Source organism: Crinia signifera, chromosome 9, assembly GCF_055691185.1.
Source record: "Crinia signifera chromosome 9, ASM5569118v1, whole genome shotgun sequence".
Classification (NCBI taxonomy): domain Eukaryota; kingdom Metazoa; phylum Chordata; class Amphibia; order Anura; family Myobatrachidae; genus Crinia; species Crinia signifera.
In genome coordinates, this window is record NC_139225.1 from 123,411,663 (window position 1) to 123,434,691 (window position 23,029).

At 43.3% G+C, this 23,029-nt stretch overlaps 1 protein-coding gene across 1 annotated transcript in view; it reads left to right on the forward strand.

Moving 5' to 3' along the window:
* Positions 1-22,759, forward strand: part of PPP1R37 (protein phosphatase 1 regulatory subunit 37) — a 52,897-nt gene extending 30,138 nt beyond the window's left edge. The window contains exons 4-13 of the mRNA XM_083159634.1: positions 611-711; positions 2,114-2,233; positions 5,861-6,011; positions 8,817-8,972; positions 10,860-10,972; positions 11,909-12,050; positions 15,039-15,205; positions 15,442-16,078; positions 16,622-16,717; positions 20,085-22,759. Coding sequence (XP_083015760.1) covers positions 611-711; positions 2,114-2,233; positions 5,861-6,011; positions 8,817-8,972; positions 10,860-10,972; positions 11,909-12,050; positions 15,039-15,205; positions 15,442-16,078; positions 16,622-16,716 — 1,682 coding nt within the window. The 3' untranslated portion in view covers position 16,717; positions 20,085-22,759. The remainder of the gene's footprint in view (positions 1-610; positions 712-2,113; positions 2,234-5,860; positions 6,012-8,816; positions 8,973-10,859; positions 10,973-11,908; positions 12,051-15,038; positions 15,206-15,441; positions 16,079-16,621; positions 16,718-20,084) is intronic.
* The last annotated feature ends 270 nt before the right edge of the window (positions 22,760-23,029 follow it).

A 23,029-nucleotide genomic window follows, 5' to 3' on the forward strand; every position in this document is an offset into this window, starting at 1 on the left:
TTTGCATACACTGTAACGCATGCGATCCCAACAAGGCCTACGGGATCCGATAAATCTAAAGTTGAGTCCCTGCTGATCCGATGCGCACGGGACAGTGCATCGCAATGGAGCTAAAACAGGTGCGGTATGGTGCTCCGACAGGGGGCGAGTGCAAAGTAGCCCCTTGCAGGCTCGGTGGCTCGTTGTGCTCACCACAAGTTCTGTTCTCCCTCTATGGAGGTCGTGTACCCCCACAAGGGACAATAGCCCCTGTGACCCGGGATCCCCCCTGTCGGAGCGTCATCGGCACCCGCTAAAACACATGCATTTCACACTTTTCATCTGATTTCTTAGACCAATCTGTCGGAATCTAATGTAAAGTGCATAAATCGCACTAGTGTATGGCCACCTGTACTAAGTTGTTACTGCTTCCAAGTATAAGAGCTAGGCAGTATGTTGTCACAAAGAAATGTTTAATAACATAAATAATAATAATGTGAATTCTGCCCGCAATACGGCTTCCACCACTGTGTGAGGGGCCCGTCTTCTTCTGTAATCAGTTTCCATGTTTATTAGATATGTCGCTTCCTGTATAGATGTTCTCATGTAAGTGTTCGATTCCTTTCCATAGGAGAGAGACTGGACCACAAGGCCTGTGAAGCTCTAGAAGAAATCTTCAAACGGGTGCAGTTTAAAATGGTTGATCTGGAACAGACCAACCTAGATGAGGATGTAAGTATGTTTAATTAGTCTGACCTGACCCACGTAGGCCCAGGAAGATGAAACCATCCAGTATTTAGCTTTACTCCACCACACTACTACAGACCACTCCCTCCACTCTTTGCTTAGAGAAGCACCGGCCTAGTACAGTGCCTGCCACCTTGCCTTTTCCCTGTGGAACCTTACTGTAGAAACATTGAGGGGCATTTGTGAATGGCTTTTGTGGGTGTACACAGAATTAACATTTGTCACTACATGACCGCAGTGCCGTATATACAGTATATGAGAAGCTATTGGACCTTGAGAATGAGCTGGTGGAACCATTTAGAAGACATTCTAACACCATAGGGATTTGCACATTCCTTTTCAGCAGCTCTTAGTCTGCAGAGAATAGGATACTTATTTTTTTAAATATAGTTTAATACCTTCCTGTTTTCCTGCTACTGGCCAGAGGAGGGCACCAGAAAGCAAGGCCAGGAGTCCTACAGTTATATTTATTTATTAACAGATTCTTATATAGCGCAGCATATTCCATTGTGCTTTACAATAGGAGACAATTATACATCAAACTGGGTATTTACAGACAGTCAAAGGTATGAGGGCCCTGCTCTATACTCTATATCAGGGGTAGCCAACTCCAGTCCTCGAGAGCTACCAACCGTTCTCATTTTCCAGCTCACTTTACAGGTGCACAGGTGCACTCATTACTCACTAACACATTTTAAAAGATCCACAGGTGGGGCTAATTACTTAGCTGTGATTCTGTGAGGAGATCTGGAAAACATTAACTGTTGGTAGCTCTCGCGGACTGGAGTTTGCTGTCCCAGCTCTATATGACGGCAATGGCACCTTTGCCTGCACCTGTTTTCTTTTATGACACATATTTGGTCGACAGTGAAAAAATCGACATCAGTTTTTTTCCAAACGACATGTGCCGACAGGCCATATTTCATGCCCTACCATGAGGCACTGTGCCCGGAGCATGGCAAGCACAGCGGTACACTTTGACGGTGTCCATGTCGACATTCATGACAAGAAAAGTGAAAACCTCATGTCGACCTTTTGACTGTCGACCTAATGCTTGTGTCTACCTTCCAACCCTTGGAAGGTAGTGATGTCAATCTTCTGTGGTTGACACAATTTTTTGACTTCTGCTTCTTGGTACCACTCTCTGCTTCGCACACTAAATTACACAGTGTTGTACAATAAAAAATGGGTTCTGGCTTTGTGTGGACGAAGATAGCACAGGCGGGTGTGGGGGGAGTAGGGGGGGGGGGGCAGTCACCTTTTTAATGAAGGTTTTCATTAAAGAACAAAAAAATATTAAGCTTTGCGATCTGCCAGCATTTAATGGAACGCCGTTTCTTCCATTGTCCATGAAGCCACGTAATTCCTCTCCTGTGTCTCTGTACAGGGAGCCTCCGCTCTGTTCGACATGATTGAGTATTATGAGTCTGCGACACATCTTAACATCTCCTTCAACAAGCACATTGGCACTCGGGGATGGCAGGCTGCAGCCCATATGATGCGGAAGGTAAGCACGGCCTCTCTAGGTGTGTTCAGGAAGGATATGCTGGGAAACCTGTTCTGGTCACAACTAGAACTGCCAGCTCAGGTTCCAATTACCTCAAAGCCTGCAAGCCCTGAAGTCCTACTGTATGTCCACTGATAGGGTGGAAGGCTCGCTATCATTATTCAAACTGTTCTAGAGGCACTAATGTCTCTCTGTGGCTCCACAAAAACATCTGTGTCTGTCCCATTTCGGGTCCTATGTCCCTCAATGCAGCCAGTATACTTTAATGTTACTCCTGCTCTCTCTGGGGTGCACATCACCACTTGTATGCTGTAGGAGACCACTCTTAATGAATTATTTAGAGTCTCATTAAGAAGTAAATCCATATAGATGCTACTGTATTGAAGAATTTAGCAACCGGCAAAACAATGCTGTGCTGCGAAAGGGGGTGGACAGATCTAAATTTAGGAGGGGGCGTGCTAGCTCTAATCTATATCATATATAAACATAGAGATCTATAAATAGATATATAGCTAACTACTCCTCACCTCTATGAGGTGAAGTACCGCCAGTGACCACTTGAGGCCACTCAGTGGCCAAATTACTCCTTAACAGAAAGTGCAAGCCATTTTTGCAGGGACACTGATCTGTTTGAAACTTGCTGGATGCGGAGATGAGGGAGCTGTGAAGACAGAGATTGGCGGTACATTGCAGAAGCCGTCAGTTTGACAGGCTTTTAACTAACGTTTAAATAAAACTGTCCAGGATTTGTATCTGAAAGCAGCCAGTATTTCTTCAGGCACAGACTTGCTCTTACCAGCCTTATGGGGCCTACACACGGGGCGATTTCAGCCCATTTTCTAAGCGATCTAACTTCATTTGACTAGATCGCTTAGAAAATGACCCTCCATCGCTCCATGTACAGGGGCCATAGCGATGAAGATCCTGCATGCTGCATAAATCTAATCAGATCGCCAGTCAGGGACAGTGTTATCACCGGAGAACACTAGCCCTAACAGATTGCTCAGCCCACAGCGCTGGCACGTTGCTGTGCAGTGCTGTATGCTGAGCAAGTTTGCTGAGCAGTCTAGCATTGCTCAGCAGTCGCCCCATTTAGCCCCCATTAAGTGCCTAGCCTACTGGAATTATGGTTCATAAGTCACCTAATACTTTTATGAACTGCAAGAGAAAAAGGATATAATAGTGAGCACAGAAATCTTGGTTCTCTGCGCAGGAAGGTATTCCACTTCTTTATTAAAATGTATTTATTTGTTTAACTTATTTATTTATTTATTAACAGTTTCTTATATAGCGCATACAAATTCCGCAGTGCTTTACAGAGCATAGTTATGAGCAAACACAAAACGAATTACATTACAAGACAGTTTAGGACAAGTACATGGTTAATACAGATAGTTGCATCAGGGGACAGGACACTGAAGCAATTATCAGGGTGGCAGTGGTTTATATATTCTAAGAAAGGCACATGAGGAGAGAGGGCCCTGCCCGTGAGAGCTTACATTCTAAAGGGGAGGGTTAGACAGACAGGGGTGACACAGAAGGGAAAGAGGTGAGCATAAACAGTAGGTTAGGATGAGATTGTCAGGTTTTATGCAGGAGGGTCGGAAGAGGTCAGCTTAGTGTTTGATATTTTAAGTCTAAAATAGCGCTGGGTCATCCAAGAGTAGACAGCAGAGAGACAGTTGGAGATATGAGTTAGGATGGAAGGAGAGCGATCAGGAAACAAGGGGTAGATTTTAGTATTTTCGGCATAGTGGAAGTCGAGTGAACAAATAAGTTCACCCAGAGAGGACATGTAGAGATAGAGAAGAGGGCCAAGAATAAAATAATCAGGGACACCTACTCTCAATGGAACAGCAAGAGAGATAAAGTCATTAGAGGTACAGCTGGGCATTTTCAAAACTGACAGTGCAAGTACAAGCATAAAGAGTGATATTCAAAAAGTTTTAGCAGATGGAGAAATGGTGATATCACAGCTGAATAGGCAGATTAAGCAGCCAGGAGTAGTATGATGTGAGAATGAAGTGAGCTCACTCAAAGCAGTCTCTTGGTTTTCTGGGTTGCTGGTGTCTTTCTGAGTCACTTTGATATGAAGATGTTAAGTTGGTTGGCAGTTTCTGTCCAGTTGAAGTCCAGAATAAGTCCAAGCTTTAATCTATGTAACTGTTTTTGCCCTACTTAAAAATATTCCTACTTTAAAATATAACAAACTAACAATAGTCAGCCAGGCTGAGGTCAGCCTTGTGTTCACAATATATACTAAAAGCTGTTTCTAAGTTAATTGATTGAGACCCCACCCAGCCAGAGCCCCTCTTCCACTAGCAATAAAACTAGGATAACAAATGGTAAGAGGTTACATACCATCCCAGCCACTAATAAATTCTAACTCACTTTCAAATCTTATAAAAATATTTGCACAATTACCTAAATATAGAATATGGCAGAATGCAAGCAGCTACTTCAATACTGGTGTAACAGATGATATGAGTTACCTAGATATGGAATATAGCAGTATGCATGCAGCTACTTCAATACTGGTGTAACAGATGATATGAGTTACCTAAATATAGAATATAGCAGAATGCAAGCAGCTACTTCAATACTGGTGTAACAGATGATATGAGTTACCTAAATATAGAATATAGCAGAATGCAAGCAGCTACTTCAATACTGGTGTAACAGATGATATGAGTTACCTAGATATGGAATATAGCAGTATGCATGCAGCTACTTCAATACTGGTGTAACAGATGATATGAGTTACCTAAATATAGAATATAGCAGAATGCAAGCAGCTACTTCAATACTGGTGTAACAGATGATATGAGTTACCTAAATATAGAATATAGCAGAATGCAAGCAGCTACTTCAATACTTAACAGATGATATGAGTTACCTAAATATAGAATATAGCAGAATGCAAGCAGCTACTTCAATACTGGTACTTAACTTCTTGGCATATTTCCTTTCACTAACACAGGAGAAAGTTGTTACTCTGAATTGCCTTGCCAAGCATAAAGACACACCTCAGTAATTTAGTAAAATGGGAGTTATATTGAAGATAGGCTGTTGCTCCCATCTTAATAATACATTTACCCCACCATGCATAGTTTCTGTTGGAACAGTGCCCCTAGTGGCCACATGATCATAGGCCAGTGGTTCCAAAACTTTTTTGAAACACGGCACCACGGAATATAAAATAAATAAAAAAATCTGGAATTTAGAAAAAAATATTAAAGTAAATAAATTGTGTTTATTTGTCATCCTTAGGTTTAATTATGTGGGGAAGGACAGGATTCACTTATGTTTGTTAATATAGTTTATGATTGACAGCCATAAGCTCTGGTTTTGCCTATTACAATGACCAGAAATAATTTTGCATTGCTCCTGAACCACCAACCCGAGGTACCCCTGCAAAGGTCCCGAGGCACCCCAGGGTGCCACGGCACACAGTTTTGGAACCACTGTCATAGGCAATGGTAGAATATTTGCTTCTTTTTAATAACATTTGGGTAGAATCCTCCTTCTGGTATGGTAGTTCCGATGTTTATTCGAGTAGAACATTTTTGTGAAATAAGTCCTCTTTTAGTACAATGTGTGTAATTATGAAGGTCTGTCACCCCACAGACAAACTGCCTGCAGTACTTGGATGCTCGGAATACCCCTTTGCTGGACCACTCTGCTCCATTTGTGGCCCGAGCACTTCGCATTAGCAGCAGCTTAACCGTCCTCCACCTTGAGAACACCAGCATCTCCGGGAGACCTCTGATGTTGCTCGGTGAGTCATTCCTTAGTATCTACAGTACTTCCAGCAATGCAGTGGTTGCTATCTATGGAAAACTATCCATCGCCTCTCGTTTCCTACAAGTAATGGTGACCAACAAGAAAAAGTGGTTGTGGTAACAACCTATTAGCCGCTTGTGATGGGGTGAGTTGTAGAGCAGCTACTAAAAAAGGGGGTGAGAGTCCCTTTAACACAACAAAGCTAAAAAAAGGAAAAGTAGTAGCGCTAGACAGTAAATAGTTAAAATTGAATGGGTTTAATAAACACAAATTAAAATTGCACAGTATTGATAAGCATATGTGAAGGCTTTGGCACCTATTGGGCTACTTGATAAGATGGTCCATTCCTAGTACACCGCCATTAGTGTTCCAGATAAATGTCCAGATGGGTAAAGTATTCAAGGTGAAGGTATAATTACCGCAGGGAAGTGTCCAAATGAAGATAATTGATCCTTGACAAGGAAAGCAATGTCTGCAGGAGACTTCAGATGGAATGTGTAGGATTCCCAAGTGGTGATGCGGATGGAGATGTGAGCAAGGTGAGCTCCAGTGGCGGCTGGTCTGGGCCAATGATGGAAAAAGTAGCAATGTGGATGCCAAAGTGCCTTATCCTGATGCGTTTCGCTGTCTCAAAGTACAGCTTTATCAGAGGAAACTCTAAAGCTGTACTTTGTACGTTTATTAAACCCATTCAATTTTAACTATTTACTGTCTAGCGCTACTACTTTTCCTTTTTAAGTAATGGTGACCCCATGCCAACCTTCGGGACTCTTATCAAATCTGCATGAACGATATCGATATTCTCATGCATATATTGTTCAGTGTCTGTTTGCTACATCATTATCGATGCACGCACCCGAGGATCCTTAAGGATAACCACGATTGGCTGAACATGCAGTCCAATCTGAGGATATCGTCAGTTACGGCATTTTTGGGTAAGGGGGGGTTCCGGCTGATGTCACCGAATGATATAATGCACAATATCAGTCACTGTTTACCCGCGGCACCACCGATACGGTTAATGATATAGTCAGTGCAACATATCTTACAGTGTGTACACAATATATAGGGTCAATTTTAATAAAGCTTCTAAAAATGAAAAGACGTGATATTGCCCATAACAACCAATCAGATTCTGTGTATAATTTCTCTATTGCATCCTAGAAAATGATAGACAGAATCTTATTGGTCAAAATCCCGGGTCCGACCCAGCTTTGGGATCTGAAAGCTGTATAATTAATAAATAATACCACCAGCAGCCTACATAAGGATGTCTTTAGTTCCCTGTGCGCCCCCACCCACCCACACCACTGCATGGAGGTGTGGACGCATATTTATCTATTTATAAACAGTCGACAGTCAAAAGGTCGACTTGGGTTTTTTACATTTACTGTATGTATCACAGCGCATGCCACAGTGTAGGCATTGGTTTTGTGGTATGCACCAGTATTCGGGACAGTGCAGTCGATATGACTTCAGTAGGAATTGTTCAGCAGCTATATTACTGGATTCTAGTGAATTGATTTGCTGCATTCTTATGAATATTGATACCACATACCAAATGACTGTCTCCCAAAGTGATGGGGAAATACCTATCTAGCAGAATTATAATCTGTGTCCTGCAAAATGTCCTTCATTGTATTGGAATATCAATAGCATGTGATATCAGATCATCAATGTTCTTTAAGATATTGCTGACTGTGTTAGAAGAATTTGTAGGATCAGATGTAATGACCGTATTATTGTGCCGCTTTCTTAGCATACGTTTTTTTTTCCACTATAGCAATGCTGACATCTGCTGGCAAGATACAGATACTGCAACATGCAATTATTTAATGTCTGGAACATTAAAATAATTTTTATTTACAGTTTCTTATATAGTGCAGCATAGTCCATTGCGCTTTACAATTGGAACAGTGATAAAGCAAACTGGGTAGTAAAAAACCGACAGAGGTAGGAGGGCCCTGCTTGCAAAGCTTACCATCTAGGACATGTTTTTTAGAAAAACACTAATCTAACCCTATTTTTGCTGTGCTAAACCAAAGATATTTAGCTTTTTATTGTTAATAGTTGCTTAACTGTGGCTGGGCCGATCTGGATGTTATGTCAGCATGGAAGACACCAAATCTGTGCATTAACAGAACATTTGTTTCATTTTTATATGAATTGTCGATTATTGAAATGAAGTCAGGTGATCAGTATCCAGTAGTTTCACCCCACATGGTAACGTTTTGGGTTCTGACGTCAAACCTGCTTAATTAGTACATTTCATCATAGACAACAGTCTGGTCGGCTTCATTTGTCTTTTTTTCAGCTGTCTGCATTTCTGAACTAATGGCTTCTGCCTCTGTGTTCTTGTTGAATTTAGCACTCCGGAGGGAGTGCATGCACACACAGAGCCACGATGTCATTGCAAGCAACTGTAATACAGCCTTGCACACGTTCCAAGATGCATTGCACTTATTAGTAATCTCTCATTACTACAAAATTCTAGAAGGCCTTCTTTCACTCCCATGCATGCTGAGTACTGATCACATCATCATCGGCAGCAGGAAGGAGGGGGCGCACACTAACTGTCTTAATTGAGTGAAGAGTGGTCCCCAGGAGCAGGATTCTGCAGAAGTACGAGTAAGGGCATTCTGGGTAAATAATAATAAAAAAAAGATAACATCAAGTCCCTGTTGAGCAAACACATGTTGACCAAGATATTTGTCTGAGATATATAAATTGTTTTGTTTAGTTTAATTCATTTGCTTTATTAATAGTTTTTCCCCCTGTTTCCAATGTTTCTCATTCCCAGCCACAGCACTGAAGATGAATATAGTGTTACGGGAACTGTACCTTGCTGACAACCGTCTCAACAGCCTGCAGGACTCTGCCCAGCTGGGAAATGTATTAAAGTTCAACAGCTGTATACAGATCTTGGATTTGCGGAACAACCACATTATGGACTCAGGTGAGGGAGAGTCAGTTCTTACCAGTTATCAAGATCAGACATTTCCATGTCTCAGGGATCAATAACATGCTGTTGGCTACACACTAGAAAGATCTATTGCATTCAAGTGATGAATGATATATCACTAGTTCACCTGCAGGTGTCTACACCCGATATGTCTGTGAACGACCTAATTCGCAGATATATCCAAGTCGGCTCTGCAGCACAGCAGATGCCGATATAGCTGGTATATCCGTGCATCTGTATGAGGGACCCACCGACTGCTGGAACACTGGCTGCAGGGACCAATGACACGGACATCACAGCTGGGCAGGCAAGTTCATGTGTCGCCCAGTTTGGCCCAATAGTTCAAGAAGCCAGTAAATGTGTATTCTTACCTCACTGGCCGCTGTGTCGGCACGCTTTGTCTCTGTAGTGTGTACCCAGCCTTCAAAATGGATGCACATTACTCTTAGGGCAGAATACAGTTGGCCATGATAGAGTGATACGGTCATATAGTCGACCTAAAGATGGTCAACAGTCATTAGGTCAACACCACTAGGTTGACATACTGCAAGGTCGACATGGGACAAGGTTGACAGGTCATTAGGTCAACACAAGCATTAGATTGACAGTCAAAAGGTCGACATGGGGTTTTTCACTGTTTTTTGAGCCGACGTGTTCCCACAGGCGGTATTTCATGCCCTACCATTCACTAGGGCATGGCGGGAGAATAAAATAGTGCCCGTAGCATGGTGAGCACAGCGAGCCATGCGAGGGGGCGCGGTGTACTTTATCCTGTGTCCATGTCGACAGTGTCGACATTCTGGGGGAAAAAACACTGAAAAACCCCATGTCGACATTCTGACTTTCGACCTAGACCATGTCGACCTAGTAGTATGTCGACCTAGTTTCAGCCTAATGACTGTCGACCATCTTTTGGTCGACCATATGATCCATACCCACGGGCTAATTTCATCATAGACAATGGGGGCTAATCATTATGTCCTGAAGCCAGGAATTATCTGGGATTTTCTTTCAACTGTCTTAGTGGGTGGAACCGTTTGAATGCACAAATCCTGGAACTTTTAATGAATTCTGTGCACCAAAGTTGGCCTGTTAACCCGTGTTAACGCCCGTTAACCATCTACTTTAATGGGAGTTATGAAGGCTATCGGGAGAAATCAGGAGTACCGTTGCATAGCCTCCGACATTAAACCCCCGAGGCACCTCCGTTTTCACCCATTATATATTACTGCAGGTGATTGAATTCTGCGCTTAATCTCTGTGGTAATCTAAGTAAATACATTTTATCACGAGAGACCCCTATCTATAATATGATCCAGCAGGAGACATATATGATAACAACCAGGAATGATCTGGGGAAACGCGAGGGCTTGGGGGCTCAGGTATGGCCCTGTGGCCAGCAATTGATTATCAATGTGCTATCATGTAAATACGTACTAAAGCTTATTTATTTTAAAACTTTTTGTCCTTCCCGCAGCAGGGGACACTGCAGTCTTCACACTGGGATAGAGTCGGTGGACTGTAGGAGCAGTTAGTACTGTAGCGTTATTTTGCAATATGACAGGATCGGGAGTAGGGCAGCACTTTCGCGGTTCTCTACTTTATACAGATGGAGGAATCACTGGGCTAGTTCTAGCCCAACAAGCACAACTGAAAGTCCGTGTTATGCACATTAATTTTCCCTGTTACCGTAGCCTATAAACAGTGGCCTTTGTAGCAGTTTCTAGAAATCATTTGTGCTTAATCGTAGTGTAGTTACACGTTTTTACAGTCATGTGGTGTCCTATCTCTTCCACTTGAAAAGGTCATCATGTCATTCATGGTCTACCAAACTATCATCTATTTCACCCTCAATTACTTCTCCTTCTCTTTTATTTCCAGGCCTAGCTTACATCTGTGAGGGGCTGAAGGAGCAGCGCCACGGATTGGTCACGTTGGTTCTCTGGAACAACCAGTTGACTCACGCCGGCATGGTCTACATGAGTATGTGCTTGGTAAGATTGGTTCCATTTGGCTTGTTGCTTCTCAGTTATCATCAAAGTGTTGTATGGGGGAAAGGGAGCGGACATTATATTTCTTCCTCCCACTTAATGTTCTACAGAGCAGGTTTCTGGTGCTTGTATGGATGTATAGACCCTAAATAGTGGCCTAGAGTAGGATAGAGTAAAGGAACCTATATACTGGTCCGAATTGTCTGAAGCACAAGTCGCACCAGTTTTTCCTCGAACTTCCCTGCATGCTTCCTGGGAATCCTTCATCTGACTTGGCGTTTGATGTGCCATTTTTTACATACGATATGTACATAGGATTTATCGCATGTAAAAGGACTCCCGGGGATCTGCCTGGGGAGTTAAGGGGAAATCTGATTGTGGCGGCTGCACATATGATTTATCTAATGTGCAGCAAGTCCAACCTCCGACTCCAACCCTATGTACACGGGACCGGGCATTGGGTCAATACGGATGTCAGACACATGCCATTTGGCCCAATTTCAGCCAATTTCTCGGCCCGATTTGTTGTAATCAGGTGAAAACAGGCCAAAATGCACAAGCGTATGGGGGCCTTAAAAAAGAGCTGTGCGTAACGAGCATTCATTGCGAAAACCCCCAAAAAAGAGCATAATAGAAACCATGAAGGTCTCCCTGTAATGTTGCTTGCTACGCATTTCACTCTCCAAATCCTGCAGATGTGGCTTGATGCTTTGAAATGCGTAGTAACCAACATCCATCCAAGCTCCCGACATCTATAAAATACACCATGTTCTTAACTGTAGGGTCACGCGATCACCAGTTCTTAGGCTGCTGTCCTGGGTACCCTTGGCGCCGCATCCCAAAATATGTTTTGTTGTCTTCGCCTTCTGCTACACAATCCACACCAGCAGCATTTTGTTCTCACACAATATTGCTTTTATCCCCTTTTATTTTTCTCAGCCTCACACTCAGAATTTAGAAACTTTGAACCTTGGACACAATGCTATTGGCAATGAAGGTGTTCGCCATCTCAAGAATGGCCTAATCGGAAATCGTACTGTCCTGCGCCTTGGCCTGGCATCCGCCAAACTTACCTGTGAAGGTATTATGCACTCAGTATACTTGTTCCGGGGTATTCCTGGGTCTGCATTCTGGCATGTGGCTTTTGCTTACGGAGGGGGAGGTATAAAACTAAACATGATCTTGATGTAAATTGAGAGTTACTAAAAGGAATGTTAATACCATGAACAAGTCAGGATATTAGACATAAATAACAGTAATGAAACCATGCACTGTGATTTCAAGTCTCACAGAGTGATCTTAAACTCTAATAGAATGTTACTGGATTATAGATAATGGGGTGAGCAATAAGGGTGTGGTATGGCGGTCCGGGTGTGGTATATTTCCTCGACAGTCGGGATTCCGACAGTCAGTACTCAGACGTCGGAATCCCGACTGCACAGCGTGGGGAGCGCAATGAAGCCCCTTGCGGGCTCGCTGCGCTCGCCACGCTGCGGGTACGGTGGCAAGCTGCGCTTGCTACCTATTTTATTCTCCCTCTATGGGGGTCGTGGACCCCCACGAGGGAGCAGTCGGGATTCCGACGTCGGAGGAATGACTGTCGGAATCCCGACTGTCGGGGAGCTGTCCGGCACCCGGCGGTCCGACGGGGGAATCCCAACGTCGGAATTCCGACTGTCGGGGGTTGAGCACAAAGAAGCCCCTTGCGGGCTCGGTGGCTCACTTCGGTTCTATTCTCCCTCTATGGGGTCGTGGAGAATAGCCCCTGTCATTCGGGATCCCCCCTGTTAGAGCACCGGCAGTCAGGATACTGACCATCGGGATCCCCCTGTCAGAGCACCGGCAGTCAGGATACTGACCATCGGGATCCCCCCTGTCAGAGCACCGGCAGTCAGGAGACGGACCATCGGGATCCCCCTTGTCGGGCAGTCATCCGGCATCGAGCAATAAGGGGTAAATTTACTAAGATTGAGGTACAAATGCAGCCATTCAAAACATTTGATGTAAAACATGGCTGGGACTGGATCTTGGCTAATTTACGCTGATTTGCTGTATATGTACATGGCAAGGTCAGCCGAATTCAGCTGGTACTAATGTATATGCCATTAATAGAACACGGCTGTATTCTATGTGGTCGGCAAATTCACAATCATTCGTACTGGTGAATTCTGATAAGGATTCACCAGTAAATACGAATGACAAATAGACCACGTGTTTAGGTTGTATTTGGCTGAAGCACATATCCGTGCAGGCTTTTCAGCGTAAAAAATTGAATAAATCAATAAAAAAAAAAAAGTGTGGTCCCCCCACCAAGCAATTATCAGCCCCGGGCTCATTGTGCCGGTCCTGGTTGCAGAAATACTGGGGTGGGGAAGATGGGGTCCCCCTGTTTTTCTATAAGCAGCACCAGGCCAAAAGGAGTAGGGTTCCTCTGTATTTTGGCAAACAGCACTGGGTAGAAACAACCAGCAGGCTAATGCCATGGCTTGGGGACACTTTTTATACAAGACACTACTAAATCTCTTATCCACGCACTCATTATATCCCGCATTGATTATTGCAATAGTCTCCTAACTGGTCTTCCCAAGAACAGACTCTCACCACTGCAATCCATTCTAAATGCTTCCGCTAGGCTGATCTTCCTTGCAAGACGCTCATCGTCTGCTGATCCGCTCTGCCAGTCCCTCCATTGATTGCCTGTATCTTACCGTATTCAATATAAAACACTTCTACTCACATATAAAGCTATTAACCATACTGCACCAGCATATATCTCTTTACTTATCACAAAATATCTCCCATCTCGACCACTACGCTCTGCACAAGATCTGCGTCTCTCTTCTGCACGGATCACTAGCTCCCATTCACTATTACAGGACTTTCATCGGGCTGCTCCTATCCTATGGAATGCCCTCCCACCCACAATGAGACTCTCCAATAGCCTCCAAACTTCCAAGTGTTCCCTGAAAACTCACCTCTTCAGGCAAGCCTATCATAGTTAAGTTCCATACGCATAACCCTCTGAGGCACTTATGTATTATATAGCTTCCCTTCTGGACTTGTAACTTGGTGGGACTGCTATGCTATTACAGGTGCCTGTCCTTGTGTTTCCCTCCTATGTCCCTATAGATTGTAAGCTTGCAGCAGGGCCCTCCTACCTCCAAGTCTGTCTGTTGTTGCCCAGTTTGTTTTATCACTGTCTACTGTTCTAAAGCACAATGGAATCTGCTGCGCTATATAAGAAACTGTAAATAATAGTACAAGGTCCCCCAGCCAATGCATCAACCTGTGCCTAGTTAGCCCGGGCCGGGACCCTGGCGGAGAGGGGACCCCCCCAATAAAGGGTCCCTGGGTGGTGGGTAGTAGGCTGATGACGTGTAAAAAAGAACAATAAACATTGGGTTTTGTTGTGGAATTACAAATCCCAGCAAGCCACCCCTGCATGCAGGGACTTGGAAAACCACAAGTCCCAGCATACAGAGCATTAGTGGGCCTGCTGGGTGTTGTAGTTCTACAATAAAACTAATGTCCAAATAAATGACACACACAGAAAAAGAAAACTTTAATACATACTATAATCACCCATACCTACTTAACTATAAGGTCCACCATACCTGTGAAAATAAATTATACTCATCAGTTTCTCTGTGTCCTCTTCATAGGCACCCAGGGAGGTAGAAAAAAAACAACTGTCTCACACCACCAAACTGAGAAGCCGCAAGTGTGTTTCCACTTGTAGCTCCTCCCCTGAGGAGGTGACCTAATTAACCGGGTCCTCCCTCAGCCAGCTGATTAGCTGTTCACGACTCCATAGACTTCTATGTTAAAGTTTAACATGGGCGTCTGTGGGCGGTTCCCACCATAGACACCAATGTTAAGTTTTTAAAGCAGCCACATTGTCCTCTGTCCTTAACTTCATCAAGTTTGCCAACTTTAACACCTCCACCTCTGCTGCTAATTCCCTCCCTTAAAAGACAGTTTTTTTATGTACTGTATATATACATTGTTTACCATGACCAATTTAAATCTGTCACATAGGTTGTATGTCACTTTTTCATCTACTTTCCAGGTGCAGTAGCTGTAGCAGAATTTGTGGCTGAATCCCCTCGGCTACTTCGCCTTGATTTAAGGGAGAATGAAATTAAGACTGGGGGGTTGATGGCCCTCTCATTGGCTCTTCGAGTCAACCAATCCCTGCTCAGACTGGATTTGGACAGAGAACCAAAGAAAGAGGCGGTGAGTGTTAATGGCATGCTCCTCATTTATCAGTGGTTTAAACGGCAGTGTTGCTGTTATAGCCAGACATTAAAAAGGTGTTAATACAGTGTATTACCCCATTTACGAATATCAAGTACCCTTTGAGCTTCTTTTTGTAAACTTCCTTAAAAGACTTTCTTTTATTAGGTGTCCAACTATAAATACATTTTTCAATTTAATTTCCTCTGCTTTTTTTTTTTTTTTTTTTTTTTCAGGTTAAGAGCTTTATTGAAACACAGAAGGCACTGTTGACAGAGATTCAGAATGGATGCCGGCGAAACTTTGTATTAGCCAAAGAGAAGGAAGAACGTCTCCAGCAGTCGGCATCAATGATAGAGATTGCCAGTACTGCAGAAGAAGAGGATACTCCTACTTCCCCTGAGGAGACTATCCACCCCTGCGAAGACTCCAGCACTACCACTGAGGATAGCAAACCTCCTTTGTCTGAAAAACCTGATGAAGAGATTACTCCTGCCCCAGATCCTCAGGAGCAGGAGTCAGACTCTGATACAGAGGATGAAGTCGAGGAAGAGAAGCAGCCTGTAGCAAAGCCAGTGGAAACTCCGGTTCAGACTGCTCCAGCTCCGGTTCAGACTGCTCCAGCTCCGGTTCAGACTGCTCCAGCTCCGGTTCAGACTGCTTCAGCTCCGGTGGCAGTGTCCAGCCCGGGGAGAGGCCACAAGGTCTTCTTAGTCACACGTGTGGAAAATCCAAATACAGTGGAAGGTGGAAAAGGAGCCCAGGAGGTTAAAGCATCTTCATTGGCTGGAGATACTTTGCCAGGAAGTCCTGCTTTAGTCAATGGACTTGAGGCAGAATTTGAAAGAGCCGCAACATTCTGTGATAACAAGGGTAGGTGTCATTAATTTTATTGGGCATTGTACAATAAAGTAACAAATATTGCCTTCTATAGTCATCGAGAACATATATAAACTATTTATAACAGTAGCTGAGTGTTATGGGGAGATTTTGCTGAGTGATCTGAGCATTGTAGCTGAGCATTGTAGATCACTCAGCGATATCACTCAGCCAAAGCGCTGCACGGCAATGTAAATAGATTTATCCAGCATGCTGGATATTAATCGCAGGGCGTTTGTGACGCTTTCAATATGCCAAAGTATTAATTGTATTATGTATTAAAGAGGTCCGTCTTTCTGCCTGGCCACACATGCAGAGTGGGCTGTCTCCTGGCGTACACACTCACTGATTGGTTGCTTTCTCCCTGCCTGTCTCTGCATTCAGAGGGGGGCCGGCTCTTTTCTGTTGTATTGGACCCAGCATCCACTAGTAAAAGCTTATCAAATCTGGCAAAACCTAATTTTCTAAAACCCAAACTTGAGATTTTATTAAGAAAGATGTATTGTTCAAGATTGACCTTATTCCTCATTTATACAGATTCTCATGGCACATATAGTGATACAGAGTTGGAGGACTTACTAAGAGATGCCTCCACAGAACCAGACCCAACTATGAACATGGTAACACTATAAGGTATTTATATCTCATGTTGTACTTTAACAATAAGAAAGATAAATATCTATATCTATCTATATATTTATACATGAAGTCAGACACGACGAAACGCGTTGGTTGATCCTTACCTCCTACCTCATTAAGATAAGCGATAGCAATTTTTTTATTCCTTGTTGTTCACTTTAAAAAAAAAATTTTTTATTCTTTATAGTGTAATGAATTATTTTATATATAATCTGAGCCCTCTGTATTTTTTAACATTGATCATTTTTAATTATTGATTGTTATCCTGGTAAACAATTAGTCGCCGTAGCTTTATTCACTGTTAACATTTTACTTTCAGTAATTTACCACTGCTCTCTATTTAATGATTGGCTGACACCCTATATAACTAAGGGAATATTGTTTTTAACCTTAATCCATTAAGGACACACAAGTGGCGTCACTCCTTCATTTTTCACACACATATATATGTGTGTGTATATTAGGGGAAGTACCACCACTTACCACTAGAGGCCACTCGATGGACCAAATTACTCCTTTGTGTGCTAAAAGCTGTCATAACAGAAAGTGAAAGCAATTTTTGCAGGGACACTGGTCTGTTTCAAGCTTGCTGAATATGGAGTGAGGATAGGAACTAAACTGTCACAGCTCAAACAAAGTACATTGCAGAATCTATCATGTACATACAGGTTGAGTATCCCTTATCCGAAATGCTCGGGACCACAAACATTTTGAATAAGACATTATTCCGGATTTTGGAATATATATATATATATATTTATTTATTTTTTTTACATAGTTACTTGGTCCCCTGGAGGTTACCCGGCTTCCACGGCGACCATCAGATCCGTTTTCAGCGGCATTCTTGGGGCCATATATATAACTTACAACCTTAGAGATACACCTGAAATGTTTATAAAGATTACAGATAATTCTCCTATTTACAGTTAGTCATTTAGTGTGCATTTTCATTTGAGTTACTCTGTATTATCCATGGTTAAAGTTCAAGGAAGGGACCAATGTTAAGTGTTTGGCAATAATTGTCTGCATTCTCTTGTGTGTGTGTATAGATATAGATTTAGAGATATAGGTACTTTTTGTATGCCAATTAAGAAATATACTTCATTTTTAACAACCTACAGAAAATGGGGCAAAGTATACAGCTCTCAAGTATGTTTTTTTTTTTTTTTTTTTTTTAAGGTATCAAGAACGTGGGGGGGATCTCAAACCAAATGAGCAGTGAGATGTAGAAAGTAAACACTAATGAAGTAAGGGAGATATTAGGTACTAGTAATGTGCCCATACACTTATGCAACCAGACATCCCATCACATCCGATCGCGTCTTGTGGTGCCCAGTTTTTTTTTTTCCAGCACACAATGTCACATGCCATCTGCGATGCCACATCGGGGGCTGGTGGTGGGAGAGCAGGGACTGGCGCGCTGGCGGCAGTGGAGCGCAGCACTGTGAAGGAGCGCTGGCAGCGGCTGGGCGGCAGAATTTGAAAAAACAATTTAAAACACTTGGAGACCCTCTGATTGGTTCAGCCAATCAGAGGCATTGGCTGAGAGAGCTCAGACTGCCGCCAGGTGTTTTTAATTATTTTGCCAGCCCTCTTCCAGCAACCGATGTGGTATCATAGATGGCATGCGACATCACCACTACTCCGGTCTCCACTCCACCACAACCCGCTCTTTGGGCCCCACTAGCCGAACCCACCGCCGATTGCATTTGAGTGATCACATGTGCTATTTCGATAAATATTATGTGCAGCACATAATATTTTCGATGCGACCGGCGGGCCCACGCATCGCATCACAGCTTGAAACAGACCAGTGTCCCTGCACTATAATAGTCTTTCACCTGCAGATGGACATGAGCGAGTGCGAAGAATCCAGAAGCTGGTACCACTGATGCTGGTTTTATAGGACTATGGAAGTCTGCAAACTAAAACCTATTCACCATCTGTGAGTAGAAAATGGGTGTTATATGGCAGGAAGGGGCTGACTAGGTAACAGACGAGACCTCAATCCAAGTGAGACTAACGTCCGCCTTCACATTGTTACCTGTAATTCTGCAGGGTACAGATAAATATTCTCCGATAGCTTAAGCAGTGGCGCATGGTGTAATGGTTAGCGTTACTGCCTCACAGCCCTGAGGTCATGGGAACGATTCCCACCATGGCCCTTAACTGTGTGGAGTTTGTATATTCTCCCCGTACTCGCGTGTGTTTCCTCCAGGTACTCTGGTTTCCTCCCACATTCCAAAAATACACTTGAAGGTCAAATTGGCTCCCAATAAAATTAACCCGAGAGTGTCTGTGTGCGCATGTACATGTGGTAGGGAAAATATAGGGGCTGATTCTGGTCGACTGGTCGAGAATCGCAGTTTACCGAGTGCCAGAGAGCCCGCCGCAACCATCCGAGGGGAGGTGAACCGAAGACACCTCCCCTCGCATGTGTCCTCTGCAGGAGAATTCATTCGTTGGTCGACGACCGTCAAATAATTTTTCCTGTGCTCGCAAATAAGTCGGTGGAAACTGACTTTTATTAACTTGTGCCGGGAGGAAGACAAGGTGGGCGGCTGGCATCCTATTACACACAGCCGCCCGCCGCATTCCCATGGGAACACCCAGCATTTTCATGGGAACGTCCATGAAACGTTGTGCGATCTCATGGGCGACACCTGCTGCCGCATGCCCCCGGCCCGCCACGCTCCCTGCGAATGGCTCAGCGACTATGCAAGCTGCCGAAGCCGTTCGCACAAGGAACCTGCACATGCGCATAAGCTATTATGAACAAAAACATCGGTCCCCGTTGTGAATTTGCTGGGGACCGAATGAATAAGAGGGTGTGGATCATTAGGTCGACAGGCCTTAGGTCAACACCCCCAAAGATCGACACAAGCATTAGGTCGACATGGGTTTTTCACTTTTTTTTTTATGTCCCGAATGTCGATACAGTTGACACGGACACTCGTCCCCTCGCATGACTCTCCCTGCTTCGGGCACGGTGCCTCGCTATGCTCGGCACACTATTTTATCCTCCCACCATGCCCTCTTGGCTGGTAGGGCATGAATTACCGCCTGTCGGCTCAAAAATAAAAAGTGAAAAACCCATGTTGACCTAAGGCTTGTGTCGATCTAATGACCCTTTTGACCTAAAACCTGTCAACTGAATGACTGGTGACCTTCATGTGGTTGACCTAGTGACCATACACTGAATAAGAATGACCCCCATAGATTGTAAGCTCCACTGGGGCAGGGACTGATGTGAATGCTCAAGTGTTCTCTGTACAGCACCGCAGAATACAGGTATGTGTGTGCTATATAAATAACTGGTAATAATAAATAAATTGAAGCCTTTATTTTATTTTTTTCGTAGGATTGATTCTTCCAGGCCTTTGGGTCCCATCTTCTGCGTTCCCTGAATCCTCTTTGCACCCCCATTGATATAGCCTTAAAAAATGGGGTCCGATAGGATCACATTACACGGGTTCACCTTTTGAGGACGTTCAACTGATCCTAAATTTGCTTCCCCATATGATGGCAATAAGGGCAGCCGCCGTTCCTGCAGGTAATGGAATTTGCACACTAACTTCATGCTGGGACTCCCCAGATTGGGGTTTTTTTTCCAGAGAGAAGATCCAACTTTACAGTTTTCTGGAGACTGGGGAACTGTTGATGTTCTGCACTTACACTGGACTGTTACTGGTTTGAGGGGATGTTCGCTGTCGAGGGCTGCTACGGACATATAAAATGACCCTCGTGATTCTTCACACTCAGTGGAACCTCCATTAACCACAGTGTAAAACACAAATGGGTCTTCAGCCTCACCTTTATACATCCATCTGATTGTGTTACACCTCTGGATACAGAATTCACTACACTAATCACCTGAAAATTATGCCTTGTGGCATTGAAATAGGCTGACCATATACTCTTTGCTTTCTCAATGGCTGGGACATGATAGGGTGATATATGGGATTATGCACATGGAGATAGCAAATTCTCATCTTCACAGCACTATACTGAACAATTCGGCCTTACTACTTCAAGCCATGCAATGGTATTGGCCTCTGTATGTGTCTACCTGGCCCAATATCTGTTTATCCTATTTGAGGTTTCTAGATTTTCTAGACTGGTCGGTTGGAGTACTATCCAGAGCATGTTCCTCTTGACACTTTCCTCTGCTAAGGACCATATTTTCTAAGTCCTAATGACCTCAGCCACACCTAGAATGTTTATGTCACTTCTTGTTTATCACCTTTACTGTTATCGTTTGAGATGTAATAAATAGCAATCCTGATCACCGGAAAGATCTAGTAGTTAGACATTTTCATATAGCTACAAGTACTACAGGGGCTTTCGGCGGTACTTAGCATTTTATGGTGACCCTGTGATTTTTGCCCAAATGCTTCCCTACATAAGAAAGTTTCAGGACCATGGACAAACTTATAAAGGAATTATGACCTGTAACCTACACACCTGGGCTGTTGTGATTTCAAACAGAACATCGTGTGACTGTATAGTAGGCCTGGTGCTGGACTAGTTACACAGCAAGTGGAGATCTTAAAAAGGCATGAGAAAGGGCTTGAGCGAGAGGGCGGCCATGTTGAATTTGTAGATGTATGGTTATACATATATGTCTACATATCAAATTTCCTTTCCTGTTGACTCTCATAGATGTCTTTAGTGATAATTTGCAAAATGCATTTTGCAGCTATTCTTAGGCCTATATTAATTATGTCTAATTAGTTTTAGTCCTTGGCAGCCGCAAACATCAGATTTTAGAGCTTGGATTCCAAATGACCCAATTATCATTTTTGATACCACTGCAGTTATTAAGCAAGGAGATTTAATGGGGAACCTTTATGAAAACTAGTGCACATACGTATGTTTAAAACCATAAAGTAAAGGAAAAAAAAGCCGTAATGCATAGCAACCAGTCAGTCTTTAATGTGTTAAGTGTAGTTTTTGAGATGAGCACAATAGTTGTATTGGTTGCTATGGGTTATACCTCATTTCCATTTACTTAAGTACTAGATGTTCTAAAGTTCCCAAGTATTTTCCCCTTGGCAGCCATAATAAACCAGCATTGGAATGGTATCGTGTTGTACTTGATTTCTGCTACGAGTGCATCATGTGAGGGACACAATTACTCTTATCTCTGTAGTGCAGGACACCACAAGATAACTCATCATGCGCAGTGGGAAGGGCCTTGTTGTCTATGGCCTTAGCATGGAACCTGCACGATGGTTCTAGATAGCTTGTGCTGTTCGTATTAGGTGTGATGTCAGAGGCATTACGTATGTTTGTCGGGTTTTCTTTCTTATATAATGTGTGGGAACAAATAGACTGAGGTTCTAGTTCCTTTTTTATCCCTTGTGCTACTCTTTTCTGCTATCCACAGACTCGGGTCTTCTGAGACTGACAGTCCGTCACCACAAGACCCTAAATACAGTATGAGAAAAGATTCACAATGAAATGCATTTCTCTTCCGCTAAATAGGGAGCGAGAAACATACATTTTAAAGTGTATGTGTTACTTATACCAAATGGAGGAACCCATTTTGCTGGCTGAGCCAGTACTCTTGTCAATTCACACTGTGTGCTCCGAAAATGCCTCCATGGGTGGGAGTGACGGATGTACTTTAAGATGCCGACATGTTTACAGAAATCATTTTTATTTGTAATTTATTGTACAAATCCATATTTATGGGAGTCTGTGTGTATGGATATATTTGAAAAAGAGCGCACAGATTCGTCTATTTTAACCCTCCCCTTTTATTGACTGAGAAAATGGCCGCCCTTCCTCTCTCCATTCGTTGGTCTATATATTATAATCTGCAGTTAAAATTGACCTCAGATGTGTTCTATGGGGAAAAGCAACCTGACAATGTGCAATACAAGTCCATGTAACTGTGCCCCACACTACAACGCTTTGCATACACCTCTCTCCAACTGTATGGTCACTCCTTATATACATCCTACAAATATGTGCTGTGTTTTAAAAAGGGTTTTCTTCCTATTGTCAAATAAAATGATTTCTTATGTCTAACTGTGTCTTTCTATATTATTTGAAAGTGGGTTGCAGTTCTCCATTGTTTGGTAATGTACAGCATGAATATTTGTGCAGGTGATTGCACTGTAAGCAAGCCTTCACAAGAACAGACTATTGGTACATATAAAGCCGTGTGCACATTTTAAGATTTGGCCAGGGTTAGCCTGAATCGCAACGTGTGTAAACTGCGGGCGATCACGATACACGGCCCCACTGCATCACTATCACCCCACCAAATAGGCTGTGCAGGCAAGGCAATTTTGACTA